At 37.8% G+C, this 15,513-nt stretch overlaps 1 protein-coding gene across 4 annotated transcripts in view; it reads right to left on the bottom strand.

Moving 5' to 3' along the window:
- The window catches only part of COL14A1 (collagen type XIV alpha 1 chain), a 195,185-nt gene that overhangs the window by 50,334 nt on the left and 129,338 nt on the right, over window positions 1-15,513 (bottom strand). For all 4 annotated transcript variants that reach the window (XM_045861220.1, XM_045861219.1, XM_045861221.1 and 1 more), the window contains 3 exons: window positions 12,407-12,484; window positions 9,868-9,954; window positions 1,587-1,640 (listed from right to left, as the gene is read on the bottom strand). In XM_045861220.1, the coding sequence (XP_045717176.1) occupies window positions 1,587-1,640; window positions 9,868-9,954; window positions 12,407-12,484 (219 nt within the window). The remainder of the gene's footprint in view (window positions 1-1,586; window positions 1,641-9,867; window positions 9,955-12,406; window positions 12,485-15,513) is intronic.

Genomic DNA, 15,513 nt, shown 5'->3' with positions numbered 1-15,513 from the left:
GGCTGGAAAGCATAGCCTATCGGTCCCTATACTGTCCACCTCAGTAGACATATGAGTGTCCTTTCCCCAACAAGACTTTTTCCAAAAACCACTCCATACTTGCATCTGTGACTCATCAAAACCATCATATAGAAATAACCACATCTGTAGTGGGCTTCTGGGAATAGAATAGTAGAGGAAAGGGGTAAATCTTGAGATCATCAAATACCTATGAATTCCTAACATGTCTACATCGTCAGAACCATCACCCAAGGAGAATGTTAAACCACAGGGTCCTAGGGTGAGAGGTGTTCGGAGCACAGAGCGGCACCTACGGGAGCCCATCGGCACTGCCCTGCGGTTAAACCAAGGAAGACCCGGCACATCATTGTCTGAGGAGAAGCTTTCAAACCACAGGCCTTCTCGCAGTATATAAGAGATGAAGCCAAGTAAGATACTTCACGTCAGGGCCTGAAAAATGTGTCACAGTGTCAGAAAACAAAACAAAAATGGAGATTTCTTCTGGTCTAAGTTTTGAATTGGCTAGTACCTAATTGACTATTCGGTACAATTGACTATAATTGACTAATTATATTCAGCCTCCTTTTATTTACTACCCGCCCTCCATAGTCTCTCCTACCTTGCTTCACTTGTTTCTAATTTTATAGTAAAAAAACCTTGCCATGCTCTCTTCTCCAAGAATAAGTACTATGCAGATTTAATAAGTAACCCTATGGAGACAGTAAGTCAAGCAAGATGGGTGGAGAACAGATCATGTGGATTAACATGGGGAAAATGAGACAGGGAGTCAGATTACAAGGGGCCTGCAGTCCCACACCAAGGAAGGTGAATTGTACTCTCAGGGCAAACAGCATATGACAACAGGTTTTAAGGGTGTGATATGACCTAATATAACTTTCAAGGAATGAATCTGGGGGAAGATGTGAAAAATCAATCAGAAAAGCATGCCACTAAAGCCAGGAGACCAGTTAGAAGATTTACCAAAAGCCGGAGAGAAGATGGTGAAGCCTGAACTCAGTTAGTGGCTGGGCTTCTGCCATCCCTCTGGGCGCGCTTTTGTGCAAAGTGGAAAAACATGCGCCTTGACATAGCTTTGCACAGCTTGGTCCTCTTGGTTGACGCCTTTGTACAGCGCCCAACCTGAAGCACCGCACTTGGTGGCCTTGGGCAGTGTGAGCAGAAAATAGAGTTGTGTGTTTGGTTACACATAGTGGGAGGAAAAAGGGAGGAATGTCTAGGCTGAGTAATTACCTGGGAGGCACTGATGCCTACTTGTGTTCCGGGCTGCTCTAATAAAGCAAGAAAGAAGAGAATGCACAAGAGAGAGAGGACTACACCCGTCAGAACAATGACACTCTATTTCTGACCCGGAAAACTTTCTTTTCACTAAGTTAGTAAATATTCAGATAGATGAGAAATACAGGTCTAAGAATAAGGGGAAAGACTCAGACACAACTTTGACAAACATGTAAGGACCTTTAGATTACAAAGAATGAAAAGGACTGAGCCCCAACATCACTATGGTTAGTTATGATGGGGAGAGGAGAGCGAGAGGGGTATTAAGCTACTGAGATTGGGAACGTTACCTTTGGACCCTGTTCACCTTGCTGGCCCTTTGGTCCTCTGAGTCCTGGACCACCCTGGCAAACAGATGTTAGGTATTAGCACACAGACACATCTTAAAGCCGTTTATTTCATCCATTTTCCTTACTGATGTGGATTATGTAATTCTCATTTCGTGTCAAGGACAACACACTGTGTAATGATATAGGCTCATCATGGACCTTAGTTGGAAAGTCGCCACCCAGACAGACCCAGCCTCGCTGCTAATGACTTCATAATCTGAGCAAACTTTCTATGCCAAATAGTTTTAAATTTTAAAAAGTTATGGAATTGCTAAAATTTAGTGATATTAGGATTACTATTACTAATGGAAGCAAATGATAAAATATACCACTAATCTAAAACTATATGCCTTATACCACAACTTTGAGATTAAATTATTTATTTAAGTTGTAAAAAGGATGTGAGAATAATAAGAACTCTGTATTTACACTGTAAAAAACTTACTCAATTAGTTTTTCTGTAACTTCAGTTATTGCATTCCCCGTAAAGGTTTTTATCACATTTATGCAGACATAAACAATTATTTAATAATATCTTTCCTTACATAGGTACATGGACATGCATAATAAATATATATGTATGTGTATCTTTGCAAATATATGTTCCTTGTACATATGCAGGTAAATATATGTGTGCATATATAACCTTTGAATATTTTTAATTGAGTCACTATTTCACTTAAATCAATTTTAAAAGCACATATCATAGCACTACAGTGGAAAAATATTACTTTCTAAGAATAGAAGAAAACCTTAAAGATATACTATAAATGATCAGTTTAGTTAAATTTTGTTCCTATTGAAGTTTTTGAGTTGCAGGTCTGCTCTTTGTTAAAAAAGGATAATAAGTATTAGCATGGTCATAGGGACACCAGGCTGAGAAAATCACCTTCACCCCAGCAGAAGGGTTAAAAGACTATTGAAAATGCAGTATCTTTCTCACTATGTGATTCCAAGTTACTTCCTGCTATGCCCGAGACTACTGAAAATCACATGGGTACCATGGGCTCACATTGTTTGGAAAAAGACTAGATCAGATGATCTTTAAGGTTTCTTCCAGCTTGTTTTCAACCATTTTAATTCATTCTCCCCCAACACCAGCTTATCTTTGAGACTTTTTGAGTACAATCATATAATTCATTGTATGCACACATATATATGTATTTTTAAAAATCATTACCTATAGCATTTTTGGTATTATTTGATGTATATAGATTGCACATGTGACACCGAACTTTTTATATGAGTTTTAACTTAAGGAATTTTTCCATTCTATAACATTTGGGTCTAACTTATTCTTGATGAGTTACATAGCTGTCTATACCATGCATACATAATAGTTTACCCATTCTTCCACAACTGGAAATGCAGGACGTTCCCCCATATTTTTTTGCTGTTTAAACAATAATGCAATTAACATCCTTAAACATCTTAAATGTAAAAGTTAATATTTAAGTAAAAATGTTAACATTTAAGGTAGCAACAAGTAGAACTATAAATGAAATTGAACAAATATGCAAATACATTCTCAAACTGTGCTCCAAAAAAGCTATACCATCTACCAAGAGTTTAAGAGGGTCCCTGCCTCTCTAACCCTTAGTATCTGATATTATAAAATTTACATTTTTACCAGCCTGATTGGTAAAAGCAATACCTTATTATTAGTTCAATTTTTATTTCCCTTCATGCTACTATGATGGCGCATCTTTTTATGTTTGTTTATTTGCATTTTATCTCAGCGCAACTACCTATATATAGTTAGTTTTCTATTGAGTTGCATGCATTTTACTCTTTAATGTGCAGAAATTCTTTATACATTTGGAGAGTACATCTTTAATTGTTATGATTGATTCAAATATCTCCCCCCAGTGTGGCATATAATGTTGGTTGACTCCAAAGTCTTTCCTGACTCCTTTCCATTTTATTTCTCCTGCTGTAAAGCCTGGAAATCACAGAGATTTGCTTTCCAAGCTTCCTCTCCAGCTAGGAATGGGCATATCACCCAGCTTGAGCCACTGTGGTGCAGGAACAACAAGCCAAAGAAAAGCTGGGTGGGCAGCTGGAACAACCGGGCTCCTTCATGAAATAGGGACCTCTCAGTCTTTTGTGGAGCAAACAAGGAATGTCCGAATGCCCTAATGGGTTACTCCACTGTGTTCGTGTGAAATTTGCTGTTTCTTGCAGCCAGCCCAATGCATCCCAAGCAATATACCTCGTCTGGCCAACTCTTTAATTTTGTTTGCACATTTCTAAATGATTGTGACCAGATGACTCATAGATATTCATGCCAGAGGCACCATGTCTAAAAGCCAGGGACCATTTTACATGTCTAACTTATTTTCCATCTTATCCCTGACCCTCATCCCTGAGGACATGACAAGAATTCAAACAAATATTTGTGGATGTAAAATTCCATCTTTTAATAAGAAAGGGTTAGTCTAGGCAAAGGGAATGTGGTTCTTCACTCCGTGTGTATGGCTCTTTACAGTTGTGCTGGCACGTAGTACTACTGTGTAAATTCCTGAATGAGAAGATAATCACAACTCTGTTAATCATTGGACAGGGTGTATTACATTTTATTTGAGGTACTACTTCTTAAATAGTTTATTATACTTTAAATATTTTAACATTTCAATAGCTCTTCTCCATTTTTTTTTCTCAACAAGTCAGAGCTCAACCCTTTTCATTCACTTCTCTGCTGGCTTTTGTCTCCTTACAAAGTTTGACTCTTAGGTCATATGGAAGTAAATATTTTATAACTTGTTCCAGCAGTATTGCAAATGAAAAGACTTGAAGAGCCTCCGGCTAAAGAAGTTTATTAATGCTGGTTAAAATAAAATAAACATTATCATAATTAAGAACTGAACCCTTAAGTACCAGGAAAGAGGGAAGAACAAGAAACCAGGGCAGCGGGCATGCACACTGAGACTGCCCGGGGCAAAGATGGGGAGGGTGGTTGAGGTTCACTGCAGAGCCTGCATTTTTCAGCCCACACAAGGCAATGAAATGGGCACTTGGGTCTGTGATAGGTGGGGGGAGGGTAGGATACGAAACATTCATTAAAGTTGAACAACTTGAAAGGTTGTACTCTGAATGAGCTAGAAAAAAAAAGAAATGGCCCCCTAGCAGGTGGATGACCAAAATGTTGTTTTCACTTTAGCTCCGGGAAAAATAGGAACTATCTTTCCTAAGAACTATTTACCCAGTAGCTGATTCTTATACAATCTAGGGACTAGGATTCACACGGCTTGTGAGGATCAAACAAAAATGCAAAGTTAAACCTAAGGTGGTTTTCAGTTGGTTGTGTACTCGGGATCTGAGCAAAAGCAAGCACAGATATTCTCTGGAGGAATATGGTTCAAACTCAAGCTCAAAATAGTCCCACAGATAAAGTTTCAAGTAATGTGAACTCAAATATACACAAAAAAATTCACAAAATACACATGGAAACAAGATAGAATGGGTAAAATCAGCAAGAAAACAAATGGTATAATCAAAATCATATACACTGCAGAGATACTGAAATTACCAAATTATCAGATAAATAACATAAACAATATTTAATATAATAAAGAAAAATAGCCTTGAAAGGGTTCCAAAAGAGAAGACTATAAAAGTGACCCAAAGTTTAAAAAAGGAACCAAATGTAACTTCTAGATATGCTAAAGATAATAATCAAAATCAGAAACACAATGAATAGGTTAAATGGTGTATTAAACATAGCTAAAAATAGAATATACCAGAATATAAATTTAAAGAAATTACATATAATTAAGCCTGGAGGTGCAAAGTAGAAAATAAGTAAGAGAAGTTAAAAGACATGAAAGTAAAATGATAAGTTATAAAGTAATCTAGCTGGAATTTCAGAAAAACAAAATGGAGATAATAAGAGAGAGAGGCAATATTCAAAGAGGTAGAGACTAAGAAAACTCCAAATTTAATGAGAACATTGGTGTTCAAATTCATGAAGTCCCAAATTTTCGAAAATGCAAAAACAACAAAAACAACAAAAATCCACACCAAAACATATTGTAGTGAAACTTCAGATAAAAAAAAAGAGGTCTTGAAAGCAACCAGAAAAAAAAGATTTCTCACAGAATGATAATTTGACCGACAGCTGACTTTTCAATGGCAACAATGGAAGCTGTAAAATGGTGTAATACTGTCTACAGAGTGCTCAGAGAAACATAATTGTTAATCTAGAATTGTACTTAGTTTGGGAACTTGCCAAAGGGTTTTAATTGAGGTCAATATTAATTTTTTTTGGCAAAATAGGAAATTTATTACTATCTTATGTTAATATGTGAGCTGATGACTGGTTCCGTGTAGCAGAGTAGCTTTACAATGGAAGGCAATGTGAAACCTTGCTTGCTTCCATCCTGTTGCTCTGCTTTGTCCCAGAATGTTGCTTATCAAAGTGAGCTCACTACTGCATGGGGGCTCTAGCCTGCTGAGAAGAGTGAGGTTGGTAAAAAAAAAAAAAAGCATTTGTTTGTTTTTCCTTTAAGAACAACATCCAGGGTGACTGCATCTACCTTCTCTCTCACTGGCTAGAATTAGTCCTAAGGTCACAGATGCTAAGAAATCAAGCCCCTAGTAGAATGGTCATGTACTTGGCTAAAACTTGGGAGGTTCTACTATTGAAAAGAAGCAGTGGCTATGAATATGGAGAGGGGAGAAGGTAGCAGTCTTTGTAACAACCATCAAAACTATCCTTTGATAACATGGGAAATAAAAGCCTTTTCAGATGAACAAGAACTGAACATTTACCACCAACAGTCTCTCATTAAAGAAACATCCAAAGGGTGCACTTTAGGAAGAGTAAAAATGCTGCCAGAAGACATTGTGAATGAAAAAAAAGACAGCAAATATGTAGGTAAGTCTTAACACCCAATAATTTATAATAAGAAATAAAATGTCTAATTTGTGATGATCAAAAAGGTCTGAAATACTTTTTTGGGTAGCATCAGCACATTAATTATAAAAAGAATAATCTAAGAGAAAAGAATTCCAAGAATATCATGTTAGTTGAAAGAAGGTTAGAAATCTTGATTCTTTTTACTTTTCCATATACATCTATTAAAATTTCTAGGTGAACATATATAAAAGAACATATATAGAGAGTATAATTTCCAAATTAGTGGAGAGGAAAAGAATGAGAATAAAAGCAAAAGGAAGAAATTGCAAATAAAACCTCAATCAACCAAGGAAGCCCCCCCCAACACACACACACAATGGAAAAATAGAAGGTAAAAATCAAGGTGATGGATACAGGAATATAAACCCAAGTAGGTTAATTACCACAAAAAATAAATTGGACTAAACTCTGCAAAAAAGATTGTAAAACAAGTTTAAAAACACAATCCAGGCATATGCTATTTAAGAGACATGTGAAAAATATAAAGGCCTGGAAAGGTTAAAACTAAAAGAAGAAAACTATATCAGAAAAATAATATGAAAGAAATGCTGACATAGCAAGGTACAGGGAAGACAATTGTTCTAATTTTTTTGCATATGACAACAATCTTAGGATATATATATAATGCAGAATTACAAACAGAATTTGACAATTTAACAATTAGAGTGGAAGATTTTAAATATCTCTTTCATAATGGAAAGATAAAGAATTAATACAGATGAAGATTCTAACAATGCAATTTACAATTTCATTTACTGGATTTTATATTTAAAATGTTGAACTTCTGGGGGGCAAAGGGAGAAAAATTGGGACAAGTGTAATAGTATAATCAATAAAATATAATTAAAAAATAAAATTTCACAGTTAGAGAAATGTATTTTTCTAAAGCCTACATGGGAAATCTGTAAAATCTGACCAAAGGCCACAAAGCAAATATCAAGAATCAACAAATGTCAGAGCACTGGTACTACACAGACTATCTTCCATGATAAAATACAATAAAATTAATGTTGATAAGAAAAAGATAAAAATTGCACATGATAGAAAATTTGAAAAGACACTTCTAAGTTAATCATGGGTAAAAAGGGGGGTAAATAAAAATATAAAAGGCAATAACTGCCAGAAATATTAAATTTGACTACTTTAGAATTAAAATTTCTAGACAATATAAAACAGCAATCTACGGACCAGGAAAAGATATTTGTGAACAATATTGTTACAAAACGGTTAGTGTTCAGTATACATAAAACCACTTACAAATTAGTGAGGAAGAAAATCTTCTAAACAAAACCCTAGCACAGTTTACAAATAGGAATTTATAGAGGGAAAAATCCAAATGGCTGCAAGACAAGTGAAAGACCTCTCCACCTCACTAGCGGGGAGGGATAGTCTATTTAAAATAACAATGACATAGAGCCTTTATCCAGTCATTGGATAAACGAAGGTGCTCCTATTTGGCAACATCAGAGGGTTTTGGTGAGGTGCGTGAGAACTAGCTTTCACACAGAGTTTGGGGAAGAGGACACTGGGACAATCACCCTGAGGAGTATTCGGGAGTTTCTTCATGCAGTTGAAGATGCATCTTCCTTATTCTCCAAAAAAATCTAAACGTTATTGCAAGAACACTCACTCGTGTTTGCAAAGAGACGTGCAAAGAATGTTCACTGTAATAATATTATTGTAGGGAAATACTCCACAGGAATGGGTCAATAAACAGAGTTTATATAATGGAATACCTTACAGCTGGTACAACAAATAAACTAAACAATGTGCATTAGCCCTGATAAAGTTCAAAGACATGCTCTTGGGGTAAAAAAAAAAAAACAAAACGTAATCTACGCAGAGTTGAAAATACATCTTTGTTTTCAGTGCCCAGATTAAATTCAAGTCGTACATTTGATTAAAGTTTTATAAGGTTCAGGGTTTTTAAACACACATTATCTTGTGTATTCCTCACAATACCCATTAAAGAAATGGATGTTCATATAAGGTTCACAGTGACATGGAAGTTCACAGTGGTCCAACAACCAGCCTAATCTTATGATTTAAATTTGACGCTTTAGCCCTGGCTGGCATAGCTCAGTGGATTGAGCACGGGCTGTGAACCAAAGTGTTGCAGGTTCGATTCCCAGTCAGGGTACATGCCTGGGTTGCAGGCCATGACCCCCAGCAACCACACACTGATGTTTCTCTCTCTCTATTTCCCTCCCTTCCTTCTCTAAAAATAAATAAATAAAATCTTTAAAAAAAATTGACGCTTTTACCATTACTCCACATTTGCTTCTTTGGGATAAAGAGTCCTTTTTTTTTAAGTATTTGGGTTCTACATCCATAGCTTGAAAGAATGTTTTATGTGCCAAAGATAAGGGGAAACTGCCGGGGTATTTCAGATGCATTCAGCGGGTTCTCTGCCTTTTTGGCCACTTCAGGAAATACGGTCCACAGACACAGGACAGTTATGTTGGCGGTGGTGCCAACCTGCAGTGAAGTTTCCTGCTGCGAGCCAGCTGCCGGCATGGGTTAGTTACCTCCTGAACACAGGCCTCTGGGAAGCCAATGCTCAAAGACTGGTTGGGCATCGAGCACTTCCTCCCGCAAGGTCTGGGTTTCTGTGTTTGCTGGTGCACCTTCTCCCTGTCTCCTTCATCTCCTGCCCTGATAGATTTGTCATTGTCTAACCCCAGTTTTGCAGGTTAGACATAGAGTGAACATTGAAACATATTGCAAAAAATTTATCATGGTAAATTCAAAGACCTAGAGAGTGTAACTTTATATTTTATTAAATGTTTTCTTTTTTTTTATCTTCTTCCCTCTCTTCTTCCTTTTTCCTTCTTCTTCCCTCCCCCCACCCCTTTTTTGTCTGTACGAAGTTCCAGTCAGTAGTGGAGAACTTCATGCTCAGATGAGATACTTTTCCTGAAAATTTCAAAACCCTCCCTTCACGTGTAAATTTTGAAACAGAATGGGCAAAAAGAGGGTATGCAAATACTATAGGTACAAACAGAAGGCCTATATTTGAAACAGCCACACTGAGAATAAACCACAGGAGTGTGAAGGGAAGATTTTGCATACGCAGCAACATGAGAGGTTGCCTTGCAGCGTGGTTAAGAGCATCCTCACCAGGAGCCACGGGACTTGGATTTGAAGAGCTGCTCCTCCAAGCTGAGTTCTTTAGGCAAGTTCTTTAGCAACATCTCTGTGCTTCAGTCTGCTCATAGGATTAAGTGAGTGTCTAGCACAGTGGAGAGCACATGCTAGACACGCAACAAGTGGTGACCATATATGTTGTTAAAGAACATTTAAGCCCAGCTAGGCGAGACTTACTGGGGGGCCTGCTGGTCCCAGGGCGCCTTTGCTGGCTTCAGAACAGGAGCACGAATGGGGAAGGTCTGGGCAGGTCTCCTCATCCCTCTGAAAAGAAAAAAAATAGCATAATTGTTACCAAGATATTCTCTACAAGTTGTTTTATAAACTCTAAGAAACTTTTTGATGTAGGACATTTTAAAGTGAGTATTAGTCCAGAAAGGCAGAGAATATTCTCTCTTGACCACAAAAATCTTTTGTTTTAAAGAAAAATGAATGGATGTCTAGTGAGTCATTGATAATCATCATTATTAAAGGATGTTGTTAAAACCAGCTTGGGAATCCAGGAGAAGAAAGAAAGACAGAAGTGGGTGTAAAAAAAAACCCCCACAAAACCTGCTTACTATTTAATTCAGTAGGAGCAGTAGTACTCTATGAACTAAAGGTCTTGCAAACTTTGTGTTACAATGTTTTTCTCCATTTCAAAGAAAACTTGTTGAAATAGTCAACCAAAACAACTGAATCTGTACTAAAACAAACAAACAAAACAAAACAAAAACAGAGCTTAAACACGTCATCAATTCCCTGTAATAATTTCAACTACTGCTCACATTCTGTGGCTGAAAAAAAAATCACAGCATCAACCTAAAGCTTTGAGATAGAGGTCACATTTCTTCTCCTGGAGACTTTGGCTGCCATGAGACATTACAAGCAACATTCTGAAAGTCAGGCTGGATGCATCTGCTGAGTTCCTGGAGTGCAGAGAACACAGAGCACCTGCGAACAGCGACTGAATCATTGGTGAATAGCCACTTGGAATAGCAGCCAAAACAAAGTCTACACTGGGATAAGAAACTGTACAACTTAACCAGTCCCTGAGGAGAGAGAGCAAATGAGCTTCTCTATTCAAGACTTTGGGGAAAAGTTAGAGCTGAATAGAGCACAGATGATAATTAAACAATCAATTTGAAAATAATCTCAGTCTTTGACATATTCACAATAGAATCCCAAAAATGTTGAGCAAAGGATTGGTATAACCTATGCATACTTTTTCCTAAATGTTGGGCAATAATCAAAGCTTTCAGCTCATTACAAGAAAACCCCTTGCTAAGACATCTGGACAGCTAGAGGGACATACAACTTGAGTCTCCTAAAAGATTTCCACAGTAAAACTAACAGCAGTTCCCCTGTGACCAGAGACGCAGTAATGGTTTTGCCATTGCTGTCGACGGTCTCCATCCGTGTCTTCCTACCATGAAATGACAGAAAAGCTCTGAAAAGGCCTGAGTCCTTCCTAGGAGAAGTGGTCATCACATTTTGCTTGATACACCTTAGTATTCTGAGCATTTCCCCTTCCAATTTCGAATTCACCTGCACGTAAGCATGACATCAGCGCCTCTGATTTAATTCCACCCCAGAGTCTACTTAGAAACATATTTTGATGAAGAAAGAGTAAGTTATTTCGTTCTCAAACACAGCCACCAGGATTTCACTGCCTGTGATAGATGATGTGATATGTTGTAAGATCTTAAAAAGGCAAACCTCCCAGATTTTATAACAGCTTCTCCATTCCCACTCTCCACATTCAATTATTGAGACATGACTACCGTTCAACCACGGTGGGGCCATCTATTTCCACTCCCTGGCCCTTGGGATCTTAAGATATGAATATACATATATCCCTATGAATTATACATGGCATTAATAATTTAAAAATTGTGTTTTTCTAGTACCATCCCATAGGTTGTATCACTTATGACTACGATTCTGAGACTTGTACCAAGATGCCCTGGGACAGCAAAACTAACTCACAAGGGCACTGTGAATGTTCCAAACACTCAAGAGAAACAGCAGCATTAGGCACCCGTGAGACTTTGTATGAACGACTAGCTCATAGTATTTCACAGCTTCAACATTAGATTTTGAAACAGTCATTTGATGATGTCACATATTTGCAAACCTGGTTTTCCAGCAATTGCTATGAGGGAAAGCAAATACCAGGAGAAAAACTAATATGCAAAAAAGGAGTGAGCATGGAGATATCCAATCTGATTCCAATCTGATTCCAAGATACAAGTAACTGTACACTCCCAATAGGCACATGCATCCGACTAAGTAATTGTGGTTATTTAAGAATAAAATAAGTGGATCATTTTTTTCTTTCAATGTTTTCATATGGCCACTGAGATATTAGGACATAAACACTTAGGAAGAGGTTTGGACCTAATAACTTTAGAAATGTAATTATTAGGTATTTCTTTTGGCTTATAGATGCCACGAAATATGCCAACACTAAAGGTCATGTGACCCAGGAAGTCTGGGAACACCTGGACTATGTACACGGCACGCCTGGAGCTGTGCCGTCCCAGCAAGGAGGGCAACGTGTCAGGCTGGTTTCAGACGAACCTCCTTCTTAGTGTCTTTCTAATTTTCATCAGCATCACAATGAATTACCTCCGATATGAGCTTTACAAAAGTGTTTCCTTTTCAGGGAAAATGTGATACAACTTTAGAAAATGTCAATAAAGAACAGACCAAATAATGACTGGAGGCGGCTTACCAGGCCTGGGAGTTCACAGCATTTGTCTTTATTGGCCCACGATGTGGAGCAGAGGATGTCGAACATCTGTAACTGGAACTGCAACGGAAAGCAGAAAGTGTCATTCAGTGAAAGACAGACCGATACCTTGCGTTTGTCACTACAATGATTTCACACCATACATCAGTAATAGGACCCCAATGCATTTATAATGGAACCTGACTGAACATAAAAAGTCATTTCAACAATATCAAATGAATTAACTCCTGAAAGACACAGCAGTCTCCGATTTTGTCTCCAGTCACTCCACCTACCACCTAAACCCCCTCATCCACCACAGCTTCCCCTCGCGTCTGCACCTAGAGAATCTTGGCGCCTCTGCTGGAACCTCCCCAGCACTGCCCTTCGCATTGCCCAAGGGACTCCGTGATCCCACAACTCTCCGTGTGTCTCTTTCACAGCCTGTCTCCCGCCACACAACACAACTATTTTTATTTTCTCCTCTTTAGACTGTGAGCCCTCCAAGGACAGAGAACTACTTATTCATCGTTGTGTCCTCTATCACAATATGTGGCACGTAGTAGGTGTTTCATGAAGGCTTGTCAAATTAATTCTAACTTTAACCATTCAGGCATACATACTTGTTTGTCTCTATAATAAGCATAACTATTCAATGCTCTGGTTAAGAAAAAACTTTCCAAATAACAATAACAACAGCAGCAAACATTTAGTGAAAACCTATTATGTGCCAGGCACGATCCTAAGGACTTTGCCTATATCATTTAATCTTCAGATCATCACTATGAGGCATCACAATAGTAGTATCACCCCATTCTATAGATTAATCCCTGGGATGGGAAGGCTGAGAGCTGAGTTCTGGTTGGGATTTAAACAGCCCACCTCACTTTCTTAGGGTTCATTTCGCAGAGAATAAAATTTTGATCTAATATTTAAAATACAGATACCCAAGCCTAACATTACAGTGCCATTTGTCTGGGGACATTTATGAAACGGGACCCATTATGACAGCATTAGACAGAATCAGCTAAATCTGGAAGTCATTCATCCATTAAGAAATTTTCCATTTCTGAACAGAGGCCTCAGTGTAAAAACCTTTTGGTGACTGGGAAGATTTATTTAAGCAAAGGCCTTTCACTAGCCCGAGGCTGGCACCAGGCTTTCTTGAAGCTTTTCAAATAACATTCACCATCTAATCACCTATAACAGTATAATGTCTACATCTAAAACCTTAGGCTAAACTTCTGCCTTATTGAGTGATTGGACATCTTACGAGCTCATTTTATTTATTCCAGGGGTGGAATGCCTACTAAGTGCTGAATGAAGCCGATACTATCATCTGAGGAATGCTCGTGGGCTGCCTTCCTTTTCAAGTTAAGTGAAGTCAGCAGCCTTTCTTTGTATGAGCACAACAAATTGATTCATAATTGTTTTGTGTTCATAATGGTTGAGATTCCTCAGCCTTTACTTGGGGACTTTCTTCCAGGGCACAGTTCTGGAGATTGATTTTTAAAAACCCTCTGGCTTTTATTCCAAAAGCAATGGTACACATATTTGTACCAATTAAGTAGGAAAAGGCATATTGAAAGATTTCATATTTGAGTGCCTATAAATGCAAGACAATAAGGTTAAACATAAATTATACTTCCAGCAGCTGATGCCAAGAGGCAGCCCCCTTTTACTTTCTAAGTAACTGAACATTATTATATATATATATCGATGTAGGAAATAAAAAGGAGAAAGGCATAGAACCTCCCACTTCTACTTTTTCTAATCTCTTTCCAGGGAATACTGAGCCAGTCACAAATGCTCGCTTTTTACTACTGGACATTTTCGTCTGGGTGTAGCACAAAAGGCAAGTCATTTGGTGTCAAATATTAGCATGAAAACAAGATTAAAATATTCCTTAGCAGCTGGCACTGTCATCTATGAATGGCTACTATAATGTATCCCTGGCTCCACGTTCCATTCAGTACCAGATTTTATCCTCTAGTTTTCTGTTTCTAGCAACACATAACTAAGCTTATCATTGGAAGTCAAGCTGTCCCTGAACTTATACTAATATTTAGAAAGCTTGACATGACACAAGAATACTGGAAAAAGATTATGGGGGACCCAACCCATCTTCTGTCCTTGATTTGGTGTTCAGCTTTTATTGACTCCATCTCACACTAGGATTTACTAAGCATGTGCCATTTGTCAACTATTCAACATAGTGTTTTTACTTATTCTCAGTTTGTTGAATTTAAGGAAAACCATAATAACACTCATTAAACTAGGATATGAAAATTAACAGCTGGTGTACTTATTGGTAGTAATTAAGATATTTATGTGTAGACATTCTTTGGGGAGCACTTTTGGATCACATGGACTTTCAAGGTTGTCATTCAAATAATGTAAGTCTTTGGACTTGTCAGTGAACAGACAGGGCATGTAATGACCGGTATAGCCCAGACTTCCCCCTCTCCCTCAAGTTCTGTGATAGTCAGTCTGACCCAGGAGAGAAGAACTTAGATAGAAGGCAGGTAACCTTCTACAAGTCAGGTATGGTCCCGTCTCACGCTCCTCACTTTTGGAAAGGGGAGCCCTCCCTCACTTCTAGTCTCAGTTTCTGCATCTATAAAGTGGAGCTTATTTAAGTATCTGTTCCTAGGGATATTAAACAATTAAAGAAGATAATCACAGAAAAGTACGTACTTCCTTGTCCTAGTAGGCATGCAATAATATTAGCTACTATTATTATTTTAAGGATTGGTGTCCAACCTTTTGGCGTCTCTGGGCCTCACTGGAAGAAGAAGAGCTGTCTTGGGCCACACATTAAATACACAAACACTAATGAAAACTGATGAGCAAAAAAAAGGTTTTAAGTAAATTTACAATTTTTTGTTGGGCCACATTCATAGCCATCCTGGGCCACATGCGGCCTGCGGGCCGAGGGTTGGACACCCCTGGATTAAAAGATATAATTCTTGTGAAAAGTCATTTTACTGTAATTTAACAATACTTGTTTCTATAGGATCATTCTTTAGTCTACTATTGATTCCTAGGTAAAAAGCTTGAAGTCAGTAATAAATTTGTTAAAAATTGCATAACAATTTGTATTTGTCTTT

Source organism: Phyllostomus hastatus, unplaced genomic scaffold, assembly GCF_019186645.2.
Source record: "Phyllostomus hastatus isolate PE091 unplaced genomic scaffold, TTU_PhHast_1.1 phas_scaffold_21, whole genome shotgun sequence".
Taxonomy (NCBI): Eukaryota; Metazoa; Chordata; class Mammalia; order Chiroptera; family Phyllostomidae; genus Phyllostomus; species Phyllostomus hastatus.
The sequence above is the reverse complement of the archived record's forward strand: the minus strand, read 5'-3'. Positions and strand labels throughout refer to the sequence as shown.